Genomic DNA, 27,912 nt, shown 5'->3' with positions numbered 1-27,912 from the left:
ATTGAGCGCTGCAGTAGTTTTCTCAGAACTCTCTAGTCCAGCTGGTTGAAAAATACTGAGTCAATTGTGACCAATATTAATATTAGATTGAAAAAGAGATTAGGATCTTGTCATCCTTTTTGGCATTCGGAAAGCTAAATATCCAAACCAAGTCATACAGGAACTACAAATACTCAATCCCTTTAAAAACTCACTTTTATTAAGAGACCCAAATGAATACAAGAAGGTACAAATATTTTCCTTATGTTTTAAAACTTTGTAAGTGTAGTTTCTAAAATACTGTTCTCAGTATTTCGAATTTATATCAATGCCTTTTTCTTTAGTCTGCTCTGGGCTTGGCAGAGGTAAATTTCCAATTAGTATTTTCTTTCTCTTTTTTTTTTTTTTGTTCCAGAAGCTGTACTACATCATAGACATCACTTAATTTTATCAAATGCTTATAGGTCAGGGATCTGGCATGTGTCATTTCACCTCTGAGAGGATATTTCCCGTGAGCATAGTTTACAGTTTATACTTAAGAATGGATTTTGAGATGATTCAAAAGATCCATGATAAATTACAAGTGAACTTTAAAATGTGATTTGGCAAAAATACTTCATGTTCAGTGTGTTACAGTATGGTCATCAGTAGCTATCTGAAGAGGTGATCACCAGATCTTCAGTGGGGAAAGATCAAGGAATAGAGCATGAGCTACTTTTGTAAACAAGATGGAACATAAATGCTCTCTGACAAAGAGCTGTCAAGTTCCCCCTTCTGTATGAACCCGTAACTGGAGTGACTTTTTGTGGGCAAGGACAATAACAGGAGAGGGTTTCTCTTCATGAAGAGGAGAAGTAGTTCTGCTCACTCAGAGCAAGGCATCAGGATAGCTGGATGTTGATCAAAGTTCTGCCTATCAGTCCCTATGTGATTCTGGTAGCACCATTTTAATTGTATTACATGCAAAATAATTGCCAAGTTCAATTCATGCTTGTGAATTTTCTGAAATCTTGAAATCTACAGTAACACACTGTTTTAATTCATCTCTTCTTTCTAGTATTCTAAATCGAAATAAAAGATGATTTCATCAAGAAAATATAATATTTTTTGCATATCAAGCGCACAATGATTCCTGAATCCCAGTGTCATTCTGGGGTTGGTCCTATGCAGTGTGCTTTGGTCCTAATGCAAAAAAATCTGCATGAGTCCATTTAAGCATGAACCTTATAGTCATTGCCCTTTTGCTTAAAGCAAGAATTTGCTCAAACACAATGTGAATTGAAGCTGAAGTATATAAAAAGCAGTGGATTTAAAACCTGTTATTTGTGAGAGACCTTCTCACCTGTAATCCTTTGACGCTGTTCTCATAGGGCAAATTCTGACCCTGACTTCAAATAACATCTTCAGTTTTGGGGTGTTTCCCCACAGAAGCAAAGGAAGGAGGGAGTCCTCATTCACATTTCTAACTGTATCAGCTTGCATCATTAAAGATAATACTCCTCCCTTTAAAGGATCTTTTATGCAAATCACCGTATTCATCATTAAGAAAAAACATGAGTTTGAGATTATAGCATCTAACTTTATTCCACATTCCAAAGCTTCCTGAATGCTTGCAAAACATTTCTTTCAGATGTGAAAACAAGTTTTAGGCTTCTGACAGTCATATTGGCTATGCACCAAATGTGTTTTTTTTAGTCTTTCTAATCCAGGGCACATAAGAAATGTTTCGATACCCAGTGCAGATTTCAGGAGGAAAAAAAAATACAGTGCATTTAAGCTTTCCTTTTTACAATGTTTACTAAATACAGTGTAATACAAGTAATAATTGTGTAATAATTGCGCTGTGGAAAGTTCTACTGTAATGTAACGTGCACTTACAATCCAGAAGTGAAAATTTACTCATCTAAAATTATTTCACTCTCAAAGAAGAAGCAGTTTTGGCCAGTTGGGTGCACACTGGGTACACAGCTGGTAGCATAAGTTGTCTCTTCCACAGTCCATCAAGCCCACTAAACAAAGGAAGCAGGCTTGAATTCTATTTTTTTGTAGGCAGGTTAGAATAGGCTGCATCACCCATTCTATAGGAAGGACACTTTGAACATATTTTGCATGCAATGAAATTCACCAGACTCAGAAAATCTCTAAATGTAAAAAAAATTATTAATGAATGGAAAAGCATAACTTTTCTTTCTTTCTTTCTTTTTCTTTCTTTCTTTCTTTCTTTCTTTCTTTCTTTCTTTCTTTCTTTCTTTCTTTCTTTCTTTCTTTCTTTCTTTCTTTCTTTCTTTCTTTCTTTCTTTCTTTCTTTCTTTCTTTCTTTCTTTCTTTCTTTCTTTCTTTCTTTCTTTCTTTCTTTTTCTTTCTTTCTTTCTTTCTTTCTTTCTTTCTTTCTTTCTTTCCTTTTCTTCAGAGGATTGCTATTTTAAGTCTGTAGCCTGTGATCAGCCAAATGCAGTGTTACAATCTTATCAACAAGTTCTGGGTGTGCTAGAACCTATAGTGTCCACAGTGAAATGCTCTGTAAACTCTGTAAAAAATGGTTGTTCTTCTAGCAATGACATACATCTCTCCAGATGTGCTGCACACTAAAAATAAAACAATGAAATCCAGTCAGTAAATAGTATGCAAAAATAATTTGCCTTTGCAATAAGGAATACTTGTTGTTTACAGCAAGTATTGCTTGTAAGCTCAATGGTTTTAGCATTATTTGTGAATAGATGGATATTGGGCTAGAATACTGTGGATCAGAGATCAATGCCAGTGTTTCCCAAGGGATGTTGACCTCAGCAAAGGGATGCATGCTGCCAGTTTCCAAAAGCCTGGAAAATCTGGGAGATGTTAAGCATTTTGCCCACTCTCAAAAGCTGTTGAATCTTTGTGTCTTCCAGAAAAAAGAATTCGTTCTCCCTACAGAAGCCCCCTCAGAATCAGGAATCTTGGGGCTGGTATTGCCCAAGCCTTTTAGAAACAAAAGGCATATTTGCAGTGTGGTGTGGACAGCTCCTCTACTTGTGGAAATTCTTTACCCTTATGAACATGAAAAATTTAACAGGAAACTGACACAATAAGACCTAATTTGGGTCCCATTTGTCTCTGTTATTTCCAAATCCTGAACATTTGTCATATCATTGCAATTAGTCTCCACTAAGCCAGGAGTTAGCTTGGCATGACACACGTATAAAAGTCAAGAATGCATGTAAGCCTCAGCTAAATACTTCATCTTTATCTTCATCTTCATATCCCAATTCATTATACAATCCCTGTATTCAGCCACAGATGTCTGAAATCTTCTTTTAGTGAAAGACAAGATTTCAGCAAATAAAAGAAAGAATTAAATGTTGGTACAATTTGAGAAAAACCATTTGAAACAAGGAAATGACTAATCCCATAGGAAATCAGGAAACTTAATTAAAAAATAGTTGTCATTCATACTGCTTATCTGGGTAGCCAGAGCTAGAAAAATGAAACATGAGGAGCTCTGCCCATACAGCCTCACTGGGTATTAAAACATGACTACCTGTTCTGCTGACTGCTGACAGAAAAGTCTTTATAATTGTTATCATGCATTTAATATGTTGCTCAAAACTTTGTTCATGAAGCTATGTATAGTTCACAATTTTTTTTCCTAGACTGTGGGGAATTTGAAACAAGCACCCCTAATATAGAGTCTTTTCAGAGCAGATCTTTGCAATCAACAGAACAGGATGTCTACAGCAGCCAGGACTGCATCCTCTATGAGGTCTGCAGCTAAGGTTCCTCAGACTGAGGCTCTTCTGGGGTTATAGCAAGAAGCTGGGTAACAGGAGGTGCTCTCTGAAAATGTAACAAAAACATGTGAAATCAAAACTTCTTAAAAAAAAACAGGACAGGGACATAGGGACATTTGCATTGATGTGCTTTGTATCTCAGTAATCTCTAGTATTATCTGTTTCTTCAAGAAATGATTTAGTTTTTATGTGGCAGCATTTTTCCCTCTAAAATGAAGAGACAATAGCTGCAATTAAAGATACAACGCTATAAATATGCAAGCATACAGCAGAGCAGTAAATAAAAGCCAGCCTTGCAAGGACAAGTGATCTCTCAGACAGTGGGATGTTGGGCTCCATGAAATCACTTCTACATGCCTCTTGGCAAAGTATGTCCCCTCTGCAGCTGCAGATGGAGACTTCTCAGAGATCTTCATCACGCACAGAAAATTGTTGAGATAATTGAGGTTCCTCCAAAGATGCACACGTGTGTTTGCGGCGAGGACAAAGCTCAGGATTCTGGGAAAGCTTTGATGATGGTTTCGTAGGCGGGAGGTGGGGTTTGCGTGGAGTGGCAGATGCGGAGGTTGTTGTTAGACCAGTGGAATTCAGGCCGACTCAAGCTGTTGGTGGTGCTCGCCACAAGGGTTGTGGTGGTGTTGGTGGGGGTGAGGGTGATCAGCTGACTGTTCGTCTCCACGGGCAGGGGAGGACACTGCAGGAAAGGGTGGAAGGTGGAGGCACGGAAGCTGGACTTCCTGGGGAAGGAGTTGGCCTGCTCCAAGGAGGCTTGCCGCTGGAAGGTGAGGCTGGCCAGGCTGAGGTTGCTCCGGCGTTCGCAGCTGCTGTTGCGGTAAAATCCAGTCCTGCTGGCAGCGTGGCCGTGGGAGGAGGGTCTGGACCGACGGCTGAAGGATGAGGGGCTCCCCTGGGAGATGTGGGCGCTAGCTCTGCGACGGGACAAGCAGGTGAAAAATGCCCAGATGATCCCTCCGATCACCAGTCCGATCACCATGGACACTGTGAAGGCTATTGTTATCTGCTCTGAAATACAGCAAAAATTAATCCCAAAGTTAATGAAGTAACTCTGAATGATATTCCTGCAAGAAAATTAATTTAAAATGTCAACCTCCTAAAAAGATGAAACGGCCCTTAAGTCTTTGTAACACATGAATTTCACAACCAACGGTTGAGGGTGCTCTTACTACACAGTATTTGGGTGTTTTGTGGGGTTTTGGGTTTTTTTTTGGTGTTTTTGGTGTTTTGTTTTTGGGGGTTGTTTTGGTGGGTTTTTTTTGGTTGCTTGTTTAATTTGCATAATTCAACAACATCCAGAAAATAACGTATATTTAATATCAGTTTCTGTACCAAGGCAAGGAGAATCTTTAGCCTTTCCCAGAATCAGCCACTCACCAGCTCCAAGTGTTGTAAAACTGCCAGCTATTTCCTTCTCTGGGCAGTAGGAGGTGTGGATTTATGCAGACTTGTCCTTCTGGTTATAGACCTTTACCTTCTGTGTGTGCATGTTTGCAAACTCACCCATTAAAACAGCGACGTACCCTCTGCCATGTTCTTAGTGCAGTAAGCTCTGTATTTATTACAGCATGAGAACACTTCCCAGCCTTTTACTGCTGAGTAACAGATAGTTTAAATCCTCACAGCAATTAATGTAAATGACTACATCCTAAATCATTTTGGTCAGAGATAACCATTCGTAATATTAAGTCTCTTGAATATTTCCTATCCCCAATGACCAATTTAGAGATGGATTAATCTGCCATTAAGAAAAGTAAATTTCTAGCTCTCTTAAAAATGTTTTCAAGGCCTACAAGATCTGAAAAAAACAAGTAGAAAAACAAAACCAAGGGCTAGGATTGTTTTCTGTTGCACATGGTCTCACAGGATGGAGAGATGTCATTTTTCTTTGTTATTTCTAAGAAAAGGACAGTAACTTCAAAAAACTTCACTCGGTTTGCAACTGAGCACCAGCATTATTGCTGTTGTAAAAAGTCCAGAGATATACTTGTAATCCTGAATAAGGCCTGAAATAAATGCAAAACCTTTATGGATCCTCTCAAAATTCAGGAAGGGCTTGGATCTAAAACAAGAAGGAACACTATGTTGACAACTGGTGGAGCAAAGACGGAATAAGCAAAAAAATATCCATGGGACACCTTGAAACATGTTTGTTCTGTCTGTACTGTTCTCTCATATTTGTGAAGCATTTTTGTGAAAAAGCAAAATGTATTCATTAGATAGAGGAAGGTGAGTAACTCCTGGAGCATACTGAACAGCAGGCCCAATAACACTGTGCCAGACAGAAGGTATTAACTCCAGGACTGGGATGCACACATTAGAGGCCAGAAAAATGCAAGCTGAGACTAGGCTCAGAATTTTCTAGCAGACACTAAAGAGTTTCCCCTGAATTTATGGTGCTGTACAGTCATTCCCAAGCCCTATAATAATGACAGTGCATCTGAGCTGTGGGACTTGGCCAAAGCAGGTGCTGGAGATGCAAGGAGAGTGAGTGGCGTGAGTGATGGCTATGGAGAGCAGCCAGCACACCATGAAGAGGGAAGAGAGGTACCAGGCAGGACTGACTTGCAGACAGAGGAGAGGCACTGCAGTACTGGCACCCAGGAACAGATTGTTTTGTTTTAAGTCAGCCTTAACTTAGGACAAGACACTTCAGGAAAGCGGAAAGAAACATTATCTTTGCTTCCAGTAGAAGAAATGTACATATTTATTGGTTAATTGCACTTTAAGAAGCAGTAGTTATTATCTTCCTTATCTATCTTCTTACTCTTCTCCCTTCAGGGAAAAATTGCTCGTGATGTGATTCATACTTGGAAGGCTCACAATCCTACTGTTCTTGGCCTGTAACCTCTGCTTTCAGGTAGGCTTATAACATTATCCTTTTCAAATAAAGACTGGCAAGGATAATGCATTGGTTATTGTTGCAGGGGACTGCTCCCTCTCAGAAGCACTTTCGTGTCCTTTCATTCTGAGACAGATCAGACTTGACCCTAAAAGACAAATTTTCTTTAAGCTCTCATTTCTACAACTCCAAAACTTTTGACTGGACACACTAAAGGCGAAGGGTGACTGCCCCATCTGCTTTCTGCAAGAACCCACAGGCAGCATCCTGCACTGCAACTCTTGGCTTCAGATCAGATCACTTATCAGCAGCCTTCTTCTCACAAGCTCAGCGTGATTCTGTCTTTTATAAAACATCTTTAGGGACACAGCAGGACTTACTGTGCCCCTTTTGGTCAGGAATAGCTTATTATGCCATTTTAATAGATTGAATACATTCTGTTACCGCAAGTTCCTACTCATACTCCCAAAGGTGGGAAGGGAGAGCCAGGACTTGGTGACCTCCAGTTGAATAAATCCCAGGGGGAGTCCTGAAGACAGCACTTCCCACGCACTACTGCTGTCCCTGCGTGGCTACGGGAAAGTGGAGCAAGAAATAATCCTTTCTTGTGCTCATTTCTTCTGCACTTCAGCTCAAATGCTAGTTGGGTTATATTTGAGGCTGCCAAGGAATCCCCCAGGCTGCCACTGGATATCCCTGCAACTCTTTGGGCTCTCAGCTGGCAAAGGGGATCTCCACAGGGCTCAGCAGCCTCTAGTGTAAGCAGAAGCACAGCAAGCAGCGCAAGTGTACCTGGCCCTGGGGGTGCACCATGGTGGGGATTTGTTCCTGTATCCCTTGAGTCATGATTTCCACCACCTGCACAATCTAACCGGAGTTTCACACTGTTACAAGCAGATGAGGGAATTGACAAAAGTATTGAGTGCAGCTCTTCAGTCCTTCCCACGTGCTGTTGCCCTGTGCTGGAGGTACAGCACAGACAATTATCCCTTTGGAAAATGGCGTCATTTTCTTTAACTTGTTTAGTTCTTCTATTTCTCTATCTCCATATATGATGAAAAAATCGAGGGTCAAATTATTCCCTGATGAAGCACAGCTGGGTTTACACTGACTATTTCAGTTGCCAGGGCTCCAGATGTTCTCTTTTCCATTTGGACCTACATTTAACCCCTTTGGCTCTTATTACAGGTATATCACTAGACCTATTGGTTACGGACATTTCATTTTTTCTCTTCCCAAAATCTCACTGACTTCAGTTGGAACTGTGGGTCGCTATTGGGTGAAACTTGTTCTTTGCTTACTCCCTGCAGAGGATGAATTTCACAGAAATGTAATTCTGTTCTAAAACCTTATATTGTAGGATTGCAAATCTATGCCCATTGATTTCCTCTTTAGAATGTCCAACAATCACAGCCCTGAGGTACATTGGAGAAAATATTATCAAACAGAGAAAAAGATCAAAGGCAGAGTGGGACTTGCTGTACCTGGGATTTTGAGTGGAACAGCTGGCCTTCACCAAATTGTTTTTCTCTTCCTTAATCTGGGCAGTGCCAGAGCAGAGCTAGCCTTCGGGGGAGTCAGAATGACACTGATACAAAGTGTGTCCCAAGGGGCCATTGTAATAACTTATGGTTTCCTGAGAGCTGTGCCTGTCATTCTGCCCTCAGCTTTTAAGGAAAACAGTAAAAAGAAAGATCTGGGGATAAATTATGGATGCTGCTAATAACAGACTTTGAGGTACAAAGTCAGAAGTGAAAGGCTAAGGTAAAAAAGCAATTGGATTTCTTTGTCACTTTACTTCTCTGTCTGTGGGACTTCCAACATGACCATACAAAAAAGGTTGGCATTTCAGAACCCACAGTAACACCCATAACTTCTTAATGTTACCCCCAGGTCTGAACAGCAAGTCAGCACAATTGTCAGCCCAACACCTATGCAGATCAGGCAATTTCTTTTGAAGCCTCTCTGTTTCCTCCTCTGTAGTTTCTGCACACAGTGTTATGGAAATGTGGTGCTACAGGTTTGTGCAGGGGATTATTGCATCTGCTGTGCAAAACGTTTTCTTGGTCATTGAAGCTTTCTTTAAAAATTTTATAACTTTCCATGAACTATATATATTAAGTGATAGCATATATCCTATCAAATTGGTAACCTCTGGCAAGTGCTTATCGCTTGACAGAATCCACACTGGAGAAACTGAGAAACAATTTAGACATCACATTAGGAACGTGATGATAGACTGGCTGATAAGATGTTTTTCCTAGTACTGGGCCCTGAAAATTTTTTTCCCATCTGGCCTGGACATCTGAAGCAGGGTCAACCAAAGGTGGCTTATACCAATCAGTCTTGTCAGAAGTGTACTATGCTCTTTTCTTCATCCCTCTAGGTTTACCTCACCAAAAGATAGCAACACAATCCCTACCTAGATGCACCAGTCTCTGAAATGCCCAAAATCTTCATAAAATAGATTTACCTTCTGTGATAGAGTATCCTACTTCTATCATGTAAGCATGCAGGATGCTTGCAGACCTAATGAGGACAACCTTTTACTTCTGTGAGTTTCATTTTATGGACCACATCAGCCATCCCTTTGAATCCAAAACACATTTGCGTTGGGGATTCATTTTCCCACGGAATCTCTCTCTTGCCCTCAGCTCTGCCTGCAATGAGCTGCAATAGGACTTTGTTCCTTGACCTCAGGAAATCCTTGGGAGCTGTATATTTCCTATATCCTTATGGTAAGTTCCCCAAGGTGTAAAATTAAGGTGGGCACAGGATCTTCCTTCTCCCATGCTCACAAATATATACTTTGGAAAACTTTACAGCTGGCCATGGTGGGAGAGTGGTACCTTTCAAAATCATGTAAGCAGCACCCTCAATGAGAGCATCTCAGAGCATGAACCAGGGTGGGTAGAGGAAGCCAGGAGAAAGTACTAAATGCAAGGGAAAGAGAAATGGAAAAGAGTCTTTTAGTCAAGCTGTGGATACTTAATGAATTTAAACTGCATCTTTGCCAATATTATCTAACAAAGAACCACTCAGCTTTCCAAGCATCTGTCCTGCTCATTTTATTGGTAAACACAAGAAGTCAGAAAACACCACAGGCTGAGATGATACATACACACCTGATTTGGTTTCTAGTGGGTGACCTCCAAGTATTGCAATTTTTATGTTTTAGAGCTGTTTATTTTTGTTGTTGTTGTTGTTATTGTTATTGCATTGTTCTTGTTTTATTCAAAGAGTAATAATTAGGCAGTTGTCTTGGTTTTGGCGAGCACAAAGCTGATTTTTTCACAGCAGCCATGAGTGGGCAAAGCCTGGAGCTGCATGGGCACTCCAGGGTGATATTCCATGGCCCCTTGTAGGGTGGAAATAAGCAACTCTCACTTCCAGGAAAAGGGTGTGGCTTCAGGTGGGACCAAAAGCGTGGCAGGGTAGGGAACCTGCTGGTTCATTGTGTGCAGATTATGCCATGTTACACTGAACTTTTGGTTTTTTTACATGTAAATCACCCACTTTTTGTATACTTTTGTTATTACTATTGCTGGTGTGGCTGTTTTCCTATGTCACTGTGGTTTCCAGTAAATTGTTCTTATCTCAACCCAATAATTTTCACCATTTTGTACATCCAATTCTCAGCTCCACCTCTGGGGAGGAAATTGGAAGGGGAAGGCTCTGGAGAGTGAGCTAATGGAGTCTGGTTTGGGAGAGCCTTGGAGGGGGTGGGGTGGGGGGCATCACTAAAGTGAGGAGTGTCATTCCTAGACCACCACTAGAGAAGTTTTATTTTAAATTTATTAGAAGTTGTAAGGTAGCTTGTCACCCAAGAATGTCATTTTTCAGCGTTTAAACTGAACAGTCTATAGAGACATTTTACTTATACTACATTAAAGCAAGACTGTTCATTTACTTAAATGTCTGAGAGTAATTTTTCTATTTTTCTTTTTTTCCATCTGCCCCAAACTAGCATGAGACACTGTGCATCTGACATGCAGCTTTTATTCCATGGGGACTCCAGCGAGCTCAGAGGTAAAACATACAAGCTTATTGATTTCAGCTGTATTAGCAAGAAGAAGTGTCAGTGCATACCACTGCGAGATATAGTGGAAGAGAGTTATTTTTGTCCTTTAAAACAAAATTCTAGAATTCTAGAATTTATTTCCATTCTATTTCCTTCCTTCTCACCTTTTTGCTAGATCTCTCTCCTTTATGCTATGTCATATGCCAGTTACTCAAAACTCGTTGAAGTTGGTAAGCATTCCTCTCCCCGCATGCACACGCATTTGCACCAACAGCTTCAGCTTGCCTTGCCCCAAAGCTGAAAAGTCTTGGTAACTAGTAGAGAGTTTGATTCCAAACATGAAAAAATCAGCTCAGCCTTTTTTTACCGAGAGGATCTTTTCCCACAATGAAAGCTCGGTGACAAAAGCAGGTATAAAACGCATGCAAACCAGGAGGGGAATTCGTACCTCACTCATCCATTGCACAGCTTAGTAGAGAGCACCAGCTAGTGTACTAAAGCATGAATTGCATTCTACATATTACAAAGCTGTTAACCTGATGGTATAAATGGTTCAGACACTATTTTTGAGGGGTCTCAGGTTTCAGGTGAGGTTCAGCTGTCATTAGCAGAGGATCATAACACAGTCTCTTCTGTGCAAAACCAGACTGGAGCAGCCAGGGTTCATCAGAGCTTGAACAAACTCACAGCAACTTCCTCACAGCTGCAGTGTCAGGGACACCTCCCTGTCTGAGCAACCAGGAGCCACTCTGGCAGTCACAGTCACACCACCAGAGCTGGGGCAGAAGCCCTTTCACAGCTACACCCCCTGACCCACACAGTCAGACCAGGTTTCCTTACCAGCTCAACCCCTGGTGTCCCACAGCAGTCTCAGAACTCTAGATCCTAAAAACTCATTTAATCATGGTGCAATAAGTAAATAACAAAATAACAGCAGGAGCCTCCAAGAAGGGACCCAGAACAAAGGAACCTCTAGGCTTTTATCCCCTCCCAGTTTAGGAGTGGGAAAGTCTGGGGTCCTTGGCTCCTGCTGTCTCCAAGAGCCCAAGTGTCCAGTCCCGTGGCAAGGCTGCAGGTCCCTGGGCCCTTTTTTATGGAAAGGGTCAGCAGGTCACAGGCTTGGGCTCAGCCTCCTGCCCCCCTGAACACAACCTGCAGCTGCACCCCGAGCTACCTGCACTGAACAGATTCCTCAACAATAGCAAATCTCTAATCTGGACAGGCTACAGCTACTCATCCTCATGTATGCCAGGCAGCAAGTTTGGAAATGAAGGACACCTGGGGCCCAAAGAGCCACCACTTCTTCCCACCACAGAAGGCTTGAAGCGATTAGCAATACTTGGAATTTTATGCTGGTTCTACCAGCTCCAAGAAATCGCTTTAAGGCTGGGGCTAGTATCAGTAGCCAACTCCTGTGCTAGTTGTCATGCTGAGCTGAAAAAAGCAATTTCTTTATATCTGACAAGTGTTGATATTACTATCTTCCCAATTGCCACTAATTGTGTTACCAACACAGCCTCTCATTAATCATTTGTAAGCTGTCCATGATTCAGTTGGGTGGATGAATCACGGGCTGCGTAATATCAGCCAGCTGTGATCTTAGTCATGGCAAAACTTCAAGAAACTTCACACATGACTCTTGTGAGATGACTGAGGGACAGGCTGCAGCACAAATTGGTTCAGGTAGTTGGGATGTCCAGAAAACAGAATCTGTAGGGGAAAATTAGCTGAAAGAGAAGCACACTGCGCAGGACATAAGAACTAATAAGTGAGATAGAGTTGCTGCCAGGAATATCAGAGCTCTGCATTCAGACACAAACTTGCTAAAGGGATGTTTTATTCAGCCTGTGCTACTGCAAGATTCTTTTCTACAGCAATAGAGAGTAATTCTCCCACTTCACCTAAGAACAGGCTTTTTTATGTCCACAGCAGATAAAATAAGAAGTGCTGAGTTTAAAGTAAAGCAAAGGAAATTAAAAATCTGTTTCTAACTATGAGAACAGGTAAGAACTAGCGTAGATAATCCAGACATATAGGGCATCCACCCCCAGTAAAGATTTTAAAAAGCAACATCAGTCAATCCTGTTAATCCTGTCTTGAAAACAGAAGGCAGAACAAATGACAGCTCAAGGTCCACACTGACATAACTTTGTGCAGTTTCTGAGATTTTCTTCCATCAGGTAAGCAAATGGGCTCCAGAAGCGTCAGAAAAATTATTGATTAAATTACAAGTAAGGCAAGGAAAAAAAAAAAAAAAAGTAGTCCGTGCTTTTGGATTAATGATCCCTTTGAATGCAGAGGGGCTGGGGCTGCTTGTTCATCGGAGTTAACCTTACAAATGAGGAACCTATCTAGGAACAACATTGCCCTCTGCTGGAAACTGAGGCTGGAAATCGAAACTGTACAGAAACCACCTTCATTCCAGTAAAACAAGGAATCAGAAAAAGCTTCCAATGGAACATTACAGACATGTTCTTAGTACCTCAAAAACCAGAACAATTCTGAATTGCATCACCATAAACACTTAGGACTAGCATTTTGCAGAGGCTTTGAAAGTGAAGTAAACCAAGGCACAGCAAAAGTGTTCAGAAGTTTAAAGATGTAAAGCTTGCAAAGTTTTGTACCTTGATGCAATTATCTGTGATCATAGAGGAGCATAAGGCTAAGTCTATTCTTAAATTCATATTTCTTGACATCCACAGGGATATCCAGAATGATATTCATGGACCAGAGTACATTTGCTTTGATTACTAATATAATTCATTGTGATAAAAAGCCAGAGGAGTGGAATATGCCATCTCAATATCCCACAAACCAACTCAGAGTTAATGATGTTCCCTTGATATTACTGGCAGTTGATTTTTACTGGAATGACAAATAAAGAGTAATTGCAAAAATTAGAAGGAAACATCTAAGATAGAGATGTCAGCATGTTTAATTTAATGCCTTTGGCACAGCTATGTAAAACAAAGCAAAGATTCCTTCAGGCATACTTTGTTACTATGTGGTTTCATTGTGATTCCTAATGCATAACAAAAGCAGTAATAGAATTTGATCATTTCTGCACATGCAGCAAGCAATCCTCTGGCCAGATATTCTTACCCACCTCACAAAAGCACAGCTAAGCTATACGGCCTCTGCATAAAAGTAAATCAAACACTAAATCACTGTCTGACACAGAACAACATAACATTCTATTTATTACGTAATTGAGTAAAACAATTTACACCTGAGAATAAGTAATCTCATACATGAACAGACCTTAAAATCAATTAGAATTTTCTAATACTCTGAAAATTAAGGATGAAGTACTGAAATATGTAGCCTAGATTTAAGAAAACAGAAGACATCCAGATGTAGAACATAGCACAGGGATTTGAAGGGGTTATTGGGAAGAATGTGGGGTGAGGAATATATAGAAAACATTTTCAGTCCCACCACAGTAATTCTATTGCCAGTGCCTTACCCAGATACAGCCTCAGGTGGAGCTTGCTCTTACTTTAAGAACCCACAAAAGTCAGGAAGCATACCGGAAGCCCAAGTCTTATAAGAATGTAGAGAAGAATATTTCGAAAGATTTGGAGTGAGAAAGCACACCCTGAGTGCCTGGAGATATTAGATACCCTAGAAAAGAAGGGTGACACTTCATCCTTCCCAGTGCCTCCTGTACACAGTGGCTGCCAAGGCAGTGCTTGCAGTAGTGTTGAAAGCTCTGCACATGTCCCTCTGAGGCTCAAGGGTCCCTTTCTGTCACCTGAGAGGCAAGACCTTGTTTCTGCTCCTTGCTTTTGGCAATGCAATCTCTCTGCCTCTCCCCCTGCAACCTGCTCATCTGTTCCCCTGTTTCCCAGGAGAGGAGCAATCTCCCCTTTACAGTCCCATAGCTCTTACTCTCCCTTTTGAATGCACATCATGCGTTTAGCAAGGTATTGGAAGGTAACCCTTGCTACGGCAGACAAGTTGGAACTAGAAGATCTTGAAATTCCCTTCTAATCCAAGCCATTCTATGATTCTATGATTAACATAGATAAAATTAATGAAACTGTGCAGCATGGTGTCTTGGCAGAAGTTGAAGGAAATCTACTGAGGCTCAAAACTGTGAAGTTTCTCCAGAAGAGTCCTTTCTCACTCATAGCATTGTGCTTTTGAAATACTTCCACAGTGTGTTCTACTGACAGCTAACTTCTGCATTGATCAAAAATAGATGCCATTGGAAATACTGCTTACTGCTCTGTTTACAATCTCTTTTTTTTTTTTTTTTTTGATATTGCTAAAACAATAGCACCTTCTTCAGGTGAAAATTTAAAAAGATGTACAAAGTCAAAGAATGAAAGGAAGAGCTGTTTGTGAACTTTGCTGAATACTTTTCCAAAGTATTCAATAAACAAGTATTCAATAAACAAGTATTCAAGGAGCAGGAATAGTGATCTGCATTTTTTTTTCACTACAGTAATACATCCATAATGCAAAAAAAAAAAAAAAAAAAACAAACTTCTGCTGCATGTCTTCCTCTGGAAACAGGTGTAATAGTGAGAATTTTGAGAACACAGAAGTATGTTTATATGTGATAGTACTGTACTCTTCAGTTACTTACCTGAGGTTCAAAACCTCATCTTTCTTTGTGCTAGTACTTTCTGGGTGAACATCAATCTTTTTGGGAGAGTGCACCAAATATTTCTATGAACATCTATATCAGTGTGGGCTAGGAGATCCAATTAAGTAGCAGTCATAAAAAATCTGTGCAACCAGAGCTAAGAAATGCTGACATAATTTCTAAATGAATGGATCACTGATCAGGAGTATCAGTCAACTCTTCTTGACCCAGGACAAATGATCCAGGCTGGAGACTCAGTGTGAAGTGGGATGTTGTGCTTGTCTCACATGAGCCAGTGGTGTCTGGGAGGCTGGATTTGCACCAGGCTGGCCCAGCTCCTGCTTGCCCAGAGATTCCCACACTTTTCAATTAACAGAGCCATCAATGGCTTCCTTCTTTGTTTATATTGTGCCTGCATTACTTATGCACTTCCCACAGAAGCCACCTGTTTGCTCGGTTGATTCATCTTCCCTTACCCTAGATAACGGAGAGATGGTATTGATGTAACATAATTTTTAAAAGCAAAAGGTTTAAAATCAACAGATGTCACTCAAATGGTGAAACGTGTCATAAGTGTGTGTTAGGATGCTGGATTGGGAAGGCAAATGTCCGAAACAGGGAATTAATTTTCTTCTGCAAATAAGATGCCAGAGAAGCAAGGCAGAGTCCCCTGGTGAGAAACAGAGACTGCCATGGCTCTTTCCTTCAGCAAGCATTTGTCAGAGCCCAAATAAGTTTATATATTATATTAAATTGACGATTTTGTTTCTTTCCCCCATTTATTTTGCTGAAAATTTCCCAGATGTTATTTCATAACAATGCTGTATATATTTATATCATTGCTGGAATTTCGGTTGTGGTCATTTAACAGATAAATCTTAAAATACAATTGTCTCATTTTCAACATGTGAAAATCAAATTAATGTATTTCCTGCCTCTTCAAGTAAAAGGGAATAAATTGTATTAGAAGAATAACTTCAGATTGCTTGGTGCAAACTTCAGTACAATAAGTACAGTACATTTCAAAATCAGAATAAGTACACTTTGTATAAGTGAAACTTCCTCCTTGAGAAGCAGGGGGAAATTGCACTGTTGATAAATGTTGATAGTCTTTTCTGAATATTTTAAAATTTTCTTTTATTTTTTTCCAGACAAAAGGACATGGCTATTAAATGAAAATAATCTTTGTAAGAAAAAGATTCAGTCTTGAGCCTTGATTTTGCCTTGAGCTCCTGTTTTTTGATTTTGGACATTTCATTGCCCCTCCATGCTTCAGATCAATCTTTTTTATAAGGGAGGTGGTGCCACACACAACCAGTCATATGGCTCACAAAGATTTTAACAAATATTAGAAACTCATTTAACTCCTGTTTAAAATAAATTACAATGGTAAAATGGGACATTGTGTACAAATACAGACCATTTTCCTTCAATAAGTTCTGCAAGAAGAACTGAGGCAGAACCATGGCACCCACAGTGTGCTGACCAGCAATTGTGAGTATGAACACTCTTAGGCTCCTGCAGGTGACCATGAAGCCTCAGGGCATTTGTCCTGGGGAGAACACAGAGCACTAAGTTTCTTTGGTTATGTGACATTTTCACATTCCAAAACATTCCCTGGTGTAGTGCTTAAAAGAAGAAATAGACTTTGTTTCCTACAGGCCAGATTTCTGCATTTGGTGGATAAAAAGTGATGCTTCTGGCAGCTCATGTAACAATGAGCACCATATAATCAGTCAATAATGTAGGTGTCATTGCTCAAATGTGTGCATGCTGTGTGCTTGATTATTATTTAAATAATACTCTGAAAAACCTTTTCCTTTTCTTTGTACTACCTCAGGTTTGTGTCCTTCCTGCTAAAGATGGCAGAGCACTTGATAAATCAATGGCTGTATAGCGGGGTGGGTAAAGCAGAAAAACAGTAATTAGGATGCCACAAAACACAGCCTGAGGGTGACAGACTCACTTTAAAAGAATAATTTATATACCAGGAAGAAATTGTGCTCCAAATAGACAGAATGCAAGAAAAAACTGGTCTCTTCTCTTTGTGACATAGTTTGTTGCTTTCATCCAACTGCAGTAATAATCTTTTTTTCTTTGGGCTTGCCAGAATAAGGGCAAAGAAAAAAATAAGTTCTTCATTATTATCTACTTTTATCTCTCTGACAGGCTTGCACATAAGATCTTGGAATCCATTTACATATTAACTTTTTCAGTCAAAGCCTCTCTCAGTCAGACTTTCTCAATATCTGACTATTGTTATGGTCCCCTTCACTTCAGTAATAGAAGGGAAAACTTTCTTGTGCACAACAAATCTTTTACCTGATAGAAAAATACATATACTGATATTAAATGTGGGATAGTTCTTCCCCTTCAGAAGCCAGTATATGACTTTTGAAGCAAAAGGACACGGCCACTCCAACAAACAGTACTGCCATGTGCAGGAGAAGTTTAACAGAAAAGTTACATACAGATCAGCTCTTCCCAAACACAGCTGAGGGGGAACAGGAGCATGGGATATCTTGAAGCTGAGAAGGGGAAGATGAGCAATGCCTTCATTTTTAGTTACATAATGGATCATGGATTTCTTTCTTTTTTATATGACAATATTTCTGGAGGACTTCAGATGAGGAGCCAGGGACCTTGAGTGTTACAAAAGAATAAGATTCACTTCTGCCATGCTGGCACTGCAGAGCTGATGCTCAAATGCAGTTGCTGCCATTGCTAATGCCTCACCATCACATGCTGTCTCTTCTCTTCCACACCCTTGTTGCCATTGCTCTCAGGATCAGCACTATTTATGTGACTGCTGTGTCCTCTCTGAGTCACTGGCCCAGGCTGCTCCAGTGCTGCCTTGTGACAGATCCCAAGCCAGCTCAGGGGAAGTGGAAAGGGGAAGATCTGCTGGTGATTTTGACCTGATAGACAGGACAATAAAGTCTTCCTTGTAGAGATCTTAACAGATTGAAGCAGAGGGAAGGTGGTGTGTGTGGGTCTCACTTGCCCTACAAGTCTTCTGGCTACCACGTTTTTTGTTCAAATAATGTGGCATACTTAAATCAGCTTCAGACTACTTGATAAGTGATTTACTTATGTGATATTTTCTATATCTCTATCACAGGATTGTCATGCAGATCAGTGTATCATCTGAAGAGGAAAAGAAAGCAACTGAAATATCTGTAGCTCTGGAAGCATGCAGCAAAAGTTACTCTGATGCTGCTGGGCCTGTGAGGATGCACAGTCCTACAGCCCTTTCCAAGAGGGGAAAACAAAAAGGATGTTTCAGTTCTTATATAGGTGAAGCTGAATTCCACAGGTGTTGACCTGTGTTCTCAGGGTCTGTCTGACATCCCAGTGTGTGGCATTTGTAACAAAAGCAAAACTGGCCCCTATCCTAAAAACTCTGCTGAGATGTATGGGATTTTCATAGTCCTGATTTCTGCAAATTCAGTGTGCAGGGACATTGCCATTGTTCTTCATCCATATGAACATGGTTACTCATTTAGGGTAAATATTTGGTGAAGCAATCTGGAACTTCACCATTAAATTTGTGGCATTTCACTGAGGAGCAGGAAGGAGAACATGTAGGTACTCTAGATTTAAATGTGGTAATAAGAAGGGAAACATTTAAAGGATTAAAAATTAAAATTAAGATCTCACTGTCTTTCATAGTGTAGTTTAAATGCATCATATTTTGTATCTGTGTTGTACATCTGCTTCTCAGCTAAATCTACTTGAAATAATCAGTGTGTTTACAGGAAAACTTTGAAAAGCCAGAGTTACCTTTTTATCTCATCGTGTGTCATATTTTACCTCATAATTTTTCTTTTGAGAACATTCTTATGAGGAAGTACAGGGAAATGATCTCTGATTTTCAAATAAGGACCTGAAACATTCTATCCATTCTATGTGATACCATCTATCTTCTCTACCAGAAACCCAACCAAAAATCTCTCTTTCACTATGTCTATTTCCATAAACATACTTAAGGGAATCCAGCTTATTCTAAGTTCAAGTTGCCTTTAGGAAATAAGACAGTTCAATTTCTCAGTGAATTTGGGAAGAATAAAGGTATTTTATTCCACATTAAGAACCCTGGCTCAGGAGTCTGAATGCATTTTGAAATTGATAAAAATTTCTCATAGGAGGAGTGTGAGAAGGCTTTACATCACCATTGCCTTTACTCAACAAGGCTACACAAACACTGAGCCAGGTATGCTTGCAGGTGTCTTATTTGACAGAATTGGAAATCTGCAGCCCCAAGGGCATGGTCTGTCCACACAAGACTGACACAAAGGTGTAGAGGCATTCCCTACTTCTGTCTGCACATTACCCTGTAGTATGCACTCACACCATCCACACATTTTGCACATGCTTTAAGGAAATTGTGCTCCACCTGAACAATATCTTCTGGGCTAAGAAACAAGGCTGCATTTTTCAACCAGTTTTCCTGGCCATTTCATGTAGTGAATTCTCACAGTTTTCTGACTAAACTAGGAAATTTATCCCTCCTTATTATGTACTATTTTATGTTAGACTACTTCTCCATGGGGTGGCCCAAATTCACATGCTACTGACTGATACTGGAATAAAACAATGAGGAAGGCATTTGGATTATACACTCTTTAAAACAAGGTCTTATTCTACCATCAGTAGATATACTTGGCTTTGAAATAGGAATGTGAGTTAAACTGCTATTTGTTATTAAGACATAAGAGTACAGAAAGGTAGTTTGAGTCATGTAAAATTTTTGCCTTTTTAAAGGCTCCATCTTGAGTGAGCAAAGGAGAAATATCTTAGTGAGAAGATGAAAGGTTAGGCAAGCAATAAAGAACTATGGCTCTAGGAAATTTATAATAGCAAATCTGGAAGTGTGAGCTACTTATTTGATTGTAAAAGGCAGGTGAGGAGTCAGAAGAAAGGTTTGTTCACACACAATTAACTCTCATATCAGCTCCATCATTATGGACACTGCTCAATGTCTGCTCAATTATTTGAGCCCCTTAATATCATAGACCATGAGCCACAATCCCAAATTGCAAGTCCTGAGCTGTGGATCAGTAACCCTGATGAGGCAGAATTCAAACTCTGAGATTCAAGGGTCAAGCAGACTTGCAAAAGCAGTGCTTGATAAAGCACTCTGGGAAATCTGAGCAGGAGAGTGGTTGCTGTAGATATTGTCAGTGTATGCCAGATGGGGAGCTGCAGATTCAGTGTGCAGACTGCATCTTACATAGATATGTGTATATGGCTGGCTGTGGCACAGGAAAGGTTTCAGTACCAGCTCCTGACCAAAGAACTCAGATATATTCCTTCAGATATGTCTGACTTCACCTGAACAATATGGTTCATTCCTTCCTCTAACATTTCCTTAGATCGTTCTGCTCCTTTCCCTCTCATTCACCATGTATTAATGAATTTGACTTGCTTTTAATTTTCATTCTTATTGGGTAATCATAACTGGTTTTTCCATAAAATTTGAACTAAATGCTAAAAGGCAATGAGGTTAAAGAAATTAAAAATTGGCAATATTAGTTATCACTGGAATTCAATTTTCATTTATTGTCCCCAGTTGTAAGGCTCTATCCTTACTTTAGGTCTCTGTTTTCTAAGAGTACCTATTATTTTGGAGAGTCCCATTGTTTTGGATAAGCACTGCATGGAATTATTCCCTAAAACACTACAACAGGGCTGCATGATGAGGATGAAAGAAAGCATTTTGGCTCACTCTGTCTTTGTTCTCCTATTGGGGCTGCTTCCAACACAGGAGCCTGTAAAGCTTGAAGTTGTCAGACCCCAGCATGATAAGTTCAAAAGGAAAAAGCTCATTTTATCACATCCCATTTCCAAACTTTTTTAGGCATTAGTGATCTAACCCAAAGACAGCAGAAAGAGATTATATCTCCCAGGAAAAAATTTATTCCTTGTGTTATGAATTCCTTGTGATATGTTGCCAAATATTGCACTTTTTAAATTACTGTGTTTTTTCCAAGTCACAGAGAATTTACAAAACAAAAGAGAAAAACTGTAAGGAAAAACTTCAGGTGATGCAGTGTCTGCAATCACCTTGCTCTATTTTGGCTCATTGCCATGAATTAGAATAGCAGGAAGAATGAATGCACACACTGGGGTGATTTTGAAAAGGGAGAAAAGAGAATTGAAGAGAAGAATAATAACAATTTGGGAAATACAGCCTTGAGGCTGATAGATCACCTGAACCCCAAGCTGTAATTTTGTTGTGTTTTCCTCTCTCTTTTTTCCACTTCAACCCTGAAGGTTTTCTCTACAAACACAAAATCTTCAGTGGTGTAAATAATCTGTAAGTGTTTCTATGTCACAACTTTACTTCCTCCTTTCTGCCAGGAAGGGAGTTGCATGGTCAGCTTATTGAAATCCTCTGCCCTATGAGCAGTGCCAGGATAAAGGCCCTCTGGGTGACTCTGGTTCAAAGACACTGGTCTTTTTCAGTCATCAGACTAGGAACAGTAGTGGCCTGTAAGAAGATCCCCCTGCCACATCTGCTGTCAAGTGCTCCACAGCTGGCTCCAGCCTGCAGTCTTTCTGTGTCCATGTCTCCAGCAGGACAGCTGGGGCAGGTCCCAGAGCCTTTTTTTTGCTGCTAAAGTGTGAGTGGGAAGTGCACACAGCATGTGAGCAGGAGCAAAGGGAGTGAGGGCAGACCAGCCAGGCTCTGCTGGAAATGGGCTGACACAGACACCCAAGTGTAAGCCAAGAGGTTTAACCTGCTGCACCACACAGGCCACCACAAATGCTGCTTTTGTCCTACCTGCAAGGAGCAGGGCTGGATCTCTTGCTTGTGCTTCCCCTCTGCCATGAATGCCACTCATGAAGGATCCCAGAAGAGGAATCATCTCCCATGGCTGCCTAAGCTGGACTTTGCAGTGCCCAGCAGCTGTGTCACTGCTTGTGCCAGTGCTGACCTTCACAAGTATTACTCCAGTGCACAGAGAGTGATGCAGACCCTTTAGCACGATTATTGCTACACCAGTAACACGATAAACACAGCATGAGGTGTTAGAATATGCTCATCCCTAATGCCTAATGTCTGCAGTTACAGTGTGATTTTTTTTTTTTTCTTCAGCAGAGCACAAGAGCACATGGTCAGACATCTTTCAAACAAACAGACACATTTTAATGAGGAGGACCAGTGGGTTGAGGGAGAGACTAGGCAAAACTTGATATATTTTAAAACATGGGTGCACTTGTAGTTTATGAGGTGAAGCAATAATGCTTACAGTGTCTGCCAAGCAGTTTGCAATCTCAAAATGCTGGAAGCCAGCTGATACATGGCATTATTTCCACACACCAAACAAATAACACCCTGGATTCTGATTCAAGAAAATAAAAATTGTCCTTAATGGTTTTAAGTTATTAAATTTTAAGGTTGTATTTTTAAATAGATACTTGAGTAAAACTAGACTGAAGGGTAGTCTAGGGATCTAAGTTAATGTTGATTAAAATCTGCTTGCACTTTTCCTCTCTGCTACTGTCACATTGATCAAATGTACTATTTAAATTAAATTTCCTGATCTGAAATTATATTGCTATCTATGCTGAAGAAATGGGATTGTCTTAAAGACATTTATTGTATTTACTTGTGTGCAACTGAAAATGCTTTTAGGAATTACAAGAAATGCACTCCTGGTTTAAGTGGAAACATCTTTGCTCCCACTGTTGTCTTATAAATCAAAATGAACTCAATAAGGTCTATATTAAAACAGTAAAAAGTGAGATTATTTCTTGATGAATGAGTATCAAACCTTGAATTTCTAACTCAGCTATTATTAAGCCTCCTTTTGAAACTAGTAATAAAAAATATAATCCAGGCTCTCTGTCTGCAGTTACAGTGTGATATCAGCAGTGCTGAAGTTCAGCAGGGACTGCCTTTAAGTTCTCCTCTTCTTCCCTCTTCCAAAGTACCATACCATGGATTCCCACTGCAAAGGAGGGTGGGCAGCAGCTACAAAGCTTCACAGAAGCTGGCACCTGATAGAAACGAGCTCCTGCATCCTGGCAGCAGCTCAGACAGCTTATCTGAAACTGACATGGATATCTACAAAGACGTTGCAAAACATTTGTAGTAGGGAAAAGCTCCAGCCAAGTGAGAGTCAGGATCTAAATTTTTGCTTATGACACATTACACAGAGGACATTTGTTGAAAGGGACAGGAGTTCTATCATAAACTCATTAATTTAAACAGAAGAAGAGTCCAATATTTTCTTTTCCTAGCAGAAGTGATTTTAGGCCAGCAAAACAACTTTTTTGCTTCCTTTGTTTTCCTCCACTGCATAATTTAGCATTCCAAAAATACTACAGATTGATGATGGTGGCATCTGAATTCAAAGAATTCCTGCAAGGTCTACAGCTAAGCATTACAGTTATTAACTCTCCAGTCTGTCACTGATTGTGAACAGAGCTTGCAAAATCAGCTTGTACTGATGTTTTAAAATATTATAATTTTTTAAGATTTTTGTATGAGAAAAAGGGTTTAGACTACTTAGACAACTCACACAGAATGACTTATATTGAGATATTTATATCTTGTTTTTCTTGACACAGCTTGCTTAAGGCACACTTGTACTGGCCTGGAGCAACTGTAAAATGATTTATATGTTCTCACACATAAGTAAGCAGAGGACAGCTAAGTTTGTTCATTGTTCTAAAATTCTTAGAGTCACTTTTAAAAAGTTATTGTGTGAAGTTATCACTGGAAACTGGACAACTATAGAAAACAGGATGCCTGTATATTCTCCAGCATAGGGAACCAGTTGTTAGACAATAGATGGTTTATAAAATCGTAAGAGATTAAATATCATTATGAATGGTTGCTGTGACTGTTTTTACAGCACTGATTTTTTCCTCACAAACTTAGTCCCTCTCAGCAAACCTTTGTGCATATACTAAAGTTTACACTTTGGCTGAGTCCATGGAAGATGCTGAGAAGTCAGACATGCAGGGAGAAGAAATGTATCATGGTAATGTAATAATATCCACAGTACTACATGGTGGGTGGCTTAGAAAACAGTCTTTAAGCCATGTCCTAAAAAAGCAGTTCCAACTACTGCATTCTTATTTAATAAAGAACTAAATTTTATTTATATCTATAATTTATATTTTTTTTACCTCAAGTCATGTATCTCCAGGATATCAGGAAACACACTTCTATTGTTTAAAGTGATTTTTCCACACAGTGAGCCTATGCCAGTCATCATCTTCTAACATATATTATACAGTCACCCTTCCTAGTCTACCATACACGATGTACCTACAGGAAACGAAGAGAAAATTATAGTCAATCCTCTAAAATCTATCAGAAAAGTAAGAAAAATCTGAGAGGCATCTTCCCTTTCAAGGACCATGAAAGCTCTTCATGAAAATCCAATTTCTGAGGTTCATCTTCTGTCAGAGCCTGAGCAAATGGGATGTGATCTGGGCTGGGTACAGTGACAGACAGCCAGGTGAGCAATGAGGATGAAAGGAGGTGCTGGCCCTTGCAGCAGTAAGTCTGATAAGGTGTGTCCTACTCTGTGTTGTCAAATGCAGCAAGTTTTTATTCTGAAACTGCCATTTTAGAATTACATCCCTCTTCACCGCAAAAAAAATGATTGTTGCTCTTCAGAGTCCTGCAGACAACCTCCAGACAATAGACTCTGAAACAGTAATAACTCTAATTTTTCCTCAGCTAATCTGTGTTTATCAAAGATAAATATCAGTACTCTACTCTCTAGATACTCTTAGAGTACTGATAAACATCAGTACTCTAAGAATATCAGTACTCTACTCTTTAGCCTAAGACACAAAATTAAGTGATTCTTTCCTGGTCTCTCGGTAGGAAAATATATGTGTCACTGCAGGAAGCCTAGATGGCATTCAATAGGTTCTTGTTCCTTATGACAAGAAAGAAAAAGAACTTCTTTCCATCCACTTGTATGTTTGGTTTTTTCCCCACTCTTTTCCAGTGGCACTTCTGTGCAACTGAAGTTGTATTTTGCTGATGCATATAATTTTTTAGTTTTAAACAGCAGATTTTAGTTTTAAACGTTCAGATTCCTGGAGGGATCATTGCTCAATAACAATAATACAATAGAGAGAAACAGATATGTAATTAATTCTAAGCTAATTGCTAATACATGTTAATATTAAACATAGAAAGCAACAGAAGGAATGTTTGGAGGGAAAGATTTTCCACAGCAATTGCACGGAATCCTTTAAGATCAAATCAATTATTTTAATTACCCTGAATGGCTTTCAGTATAACATATACTTTCATCTCTCACTGTACATTTCAGTTATGAACTATTCCCAGATTTGGGTGAAAGAAAATAGCCATAATAGATAATAAACAAAATACACATTGAGGAAAAAATAAGGAAAATCTCACCATAAGGCAGCAAAACAAATTACAAATAACTTTTCATTCTGGAGGAGTAAGATTTTATTCCAAATGTTGAAACACATTTAGCCTTTGCTATCACATTTTCATCAGGAGATGAAACAGATCATGTCTGCTGTGTAGGTCCATCCATTAAGCAGTTGAGAATGTCTACCTGGTCTGACTATTGACTGAAGTCAATGGACACCTTTTCAATTGACTGCAGTAATGAACTTTCTTAAACAATCAATTTTGCCCTGGCAGCTTCTGCTATCTTCATTCATTTAAAAACATGATAAAACTTTGTCAAAGAAACATTTGGAAAACAGTCTTATCCCTCACGAAATACAAAACCTATTCATTACTTTTTGCAACCAAGATGAAGCTTGAAAGTATATAGAGGTATATTTTAAGGCGATTCACAACAAATATCTGCATCTACATTAGGAATATTCTGGAAAAAGAAATCAATATCCTTACCCCAAAACTTTGGTGGCCATTGGACTGGAGGAAAAGTACTGTTCCTATCCATAACATCCAAATAGCAAATACAGAATGGTACGTCCACAGAGGAGCAACTGTTTTCTGAATTTTGAGATTTTTGCACTAGAAGCAAAGCTTTTGTGCTGCCACGGAACTGTGTTGTTTGCCTGAAAGGAAATGGATGTATCACATTTCCTGCTTCTGGACTCGAATTAGTAAGTGCTTGCCTTATCTTGGAGCACCACATGGTTCCCGAGACAGGGAAGTAGTTTCCTTCTCGTCATTTCCTCAGTCAGAGCAAATTGACTCAGAACAATACCAAATCACCTCCTTCTCTGAAACTTTTTGAACTCCAAAAGTCCAGAGATAGAGAGATGAAAATTCCTTTCTCCTTCCTTTAAGGATTTTCTATGTTGAAGACATTCCTTCAACATAGCACTTGTATATGGGTAGGAATTTTCAGTAAGAAAGAAATGCATCACGAGGTTTTTAATGGACACCAATTCTTTAGGATATTAATTTAGGGTATGAGGATGGTTTAGTATTCACTGTTGTTCCTTGGCTGGTTTGAGGAACTAGCTGGGCCTGACAGTGTAACTGTAAATTTTTTCCTTTCCACACCCCATTCTGAAATGTGAGTTCCCTGGAACACAAACAGGCTTTGAGCTAATTGCTTGGACACGTTTAATACAATGCAGCATCAATTCCCCAATGGAATTGTAGGTACTGCTGCTAGATATGACATACAGCAATAACAAGATAGCTACAAGAGAAAATAGCCAAGACATTTAATGACATCGACCTAGAATTAATGGAGAATGAATGAACATTGATGAAATATATTATTTTGTATTTGTGTGATAATTTCTGTAGAACCAAGTTTTTAACTATTTTCTTCTTAAATATAGTTCAGATAATGGATGTCCATAAACATTCTGCTGTGAATAGAAATCTCTGTTCTCTGAAGAGGTATATGAGGGTTTCCTTGCCCTTATACTATAAAACCCCCAAACAAACCCAAACCTAGAAGTAGCTATATTTATTTTTCATAAAAAATATCTAGAATCCCCTAAATTTAGGACAATTTCAATATTAAGATTTGGATGTGCCATAATTTTAAGATTGAACCTTTTCTGTTATGCTTCAGTTTGGTTTCTTTTTTTCATGATGCACATTTTTAAAAAAACTGAATAAAGACACCCTAATGGTTAATGGACACTGATAGTTTTCAAAGCTTGTGCTTAAAATGGCATATCCAAATACTGAGTTAAGAACATAAATGAAAAAGATCTGGTTTTCAGATGACTGTGAATGAGACACAACTTAATAAGAAATTCTGGGATTATTTCGTTTCAAGTGGGACAGTGATACCAGAATAGATGCTACAAATATACAAAATAAATAGTTATCAAGTAGGGTTATTTTTGTTCTCTAAGAACATAGGGAAATAAACCAAAACTGAATTATTGTAAACTCTAAAATGAGGAAATTAAATCATTTTAGTTTACTGACTGCACCTATTGAGATGATCATTGCAAAAAAGAATTGAACACAATCTAGTTGAAAAGAACCTGAGTTCAGACATGAACTTGTGTACAAATAATTGCATGTTACGCATAATCAAGTGTATGAAATAAAAACCTTAATTCTTTGGGAAAAAGTTGACAACACTGAGAAATAGGACAGTGTCTGCCTTGACAATTTGTTCCAAGATGGGAGTTTTCGTGCTTGCCTCAGAAACAAACACCTGATATGGGCAATTACCAGCAGCAGATCAGAAAAGCTGCACAACCAAAAGTCTTACCTGTGACACAGACC

The 27,912-nt window shown here is 39.4% G+C and overlaps 1 protein-coding gene across 2 annotated transcripts; it reads right to left on the bottom strand.

The window, feature by feature from the left end:
• Positions 1-213: 213 nt before the first annotated feature.
• Positions 214-26,341, bottom strand: MYCT1 (MYC target 1; the record flags this gene model as incomplete). Of its 2 annotated transcripts, none has more annotated exons than XM_084202939.1 (2): positions 214-4,769; positions 26,092-26,341. In XM_084202939.1, the coding sequence occupies 2 exons, from the start codon at positions 26,339-26,341 to the stop codon at positions 4,237-4,239; spliced, it is 783 nt and encodes a 260-aa protein (XP_084059065.1). In that variant the 3' UTR covers positions 214-4,236. The 2 variants fall into 2 exon arrangements, with proteins under 2 accessions (XP_084059065.1, XP_084059066.1); XM_084202940.1 differs by having other exon boundaries at positions 214-4,764; positions 26,092-26,148.
• Between the last annotated feature and the right edge of the window lie 1,571 nt (positions 26,342-27,912).

Source organism: Fringilla coelebs (assembly GCF_963513975.1).
Source record: "Fringilla coelebs genome assembly, chromosome: 3".
Taxonomy (NCBI): Eukaryota; Metazoa; Chordata; class Aves; order Passeriformes; family Fringillidae; genus Fringilla; species Fringilla coelebs.
The sequence above is the reverse complement of the archived record's forward strand: the minus strand, read 5'-3'. Positions and strand labels throughout refer to the sequence as shown.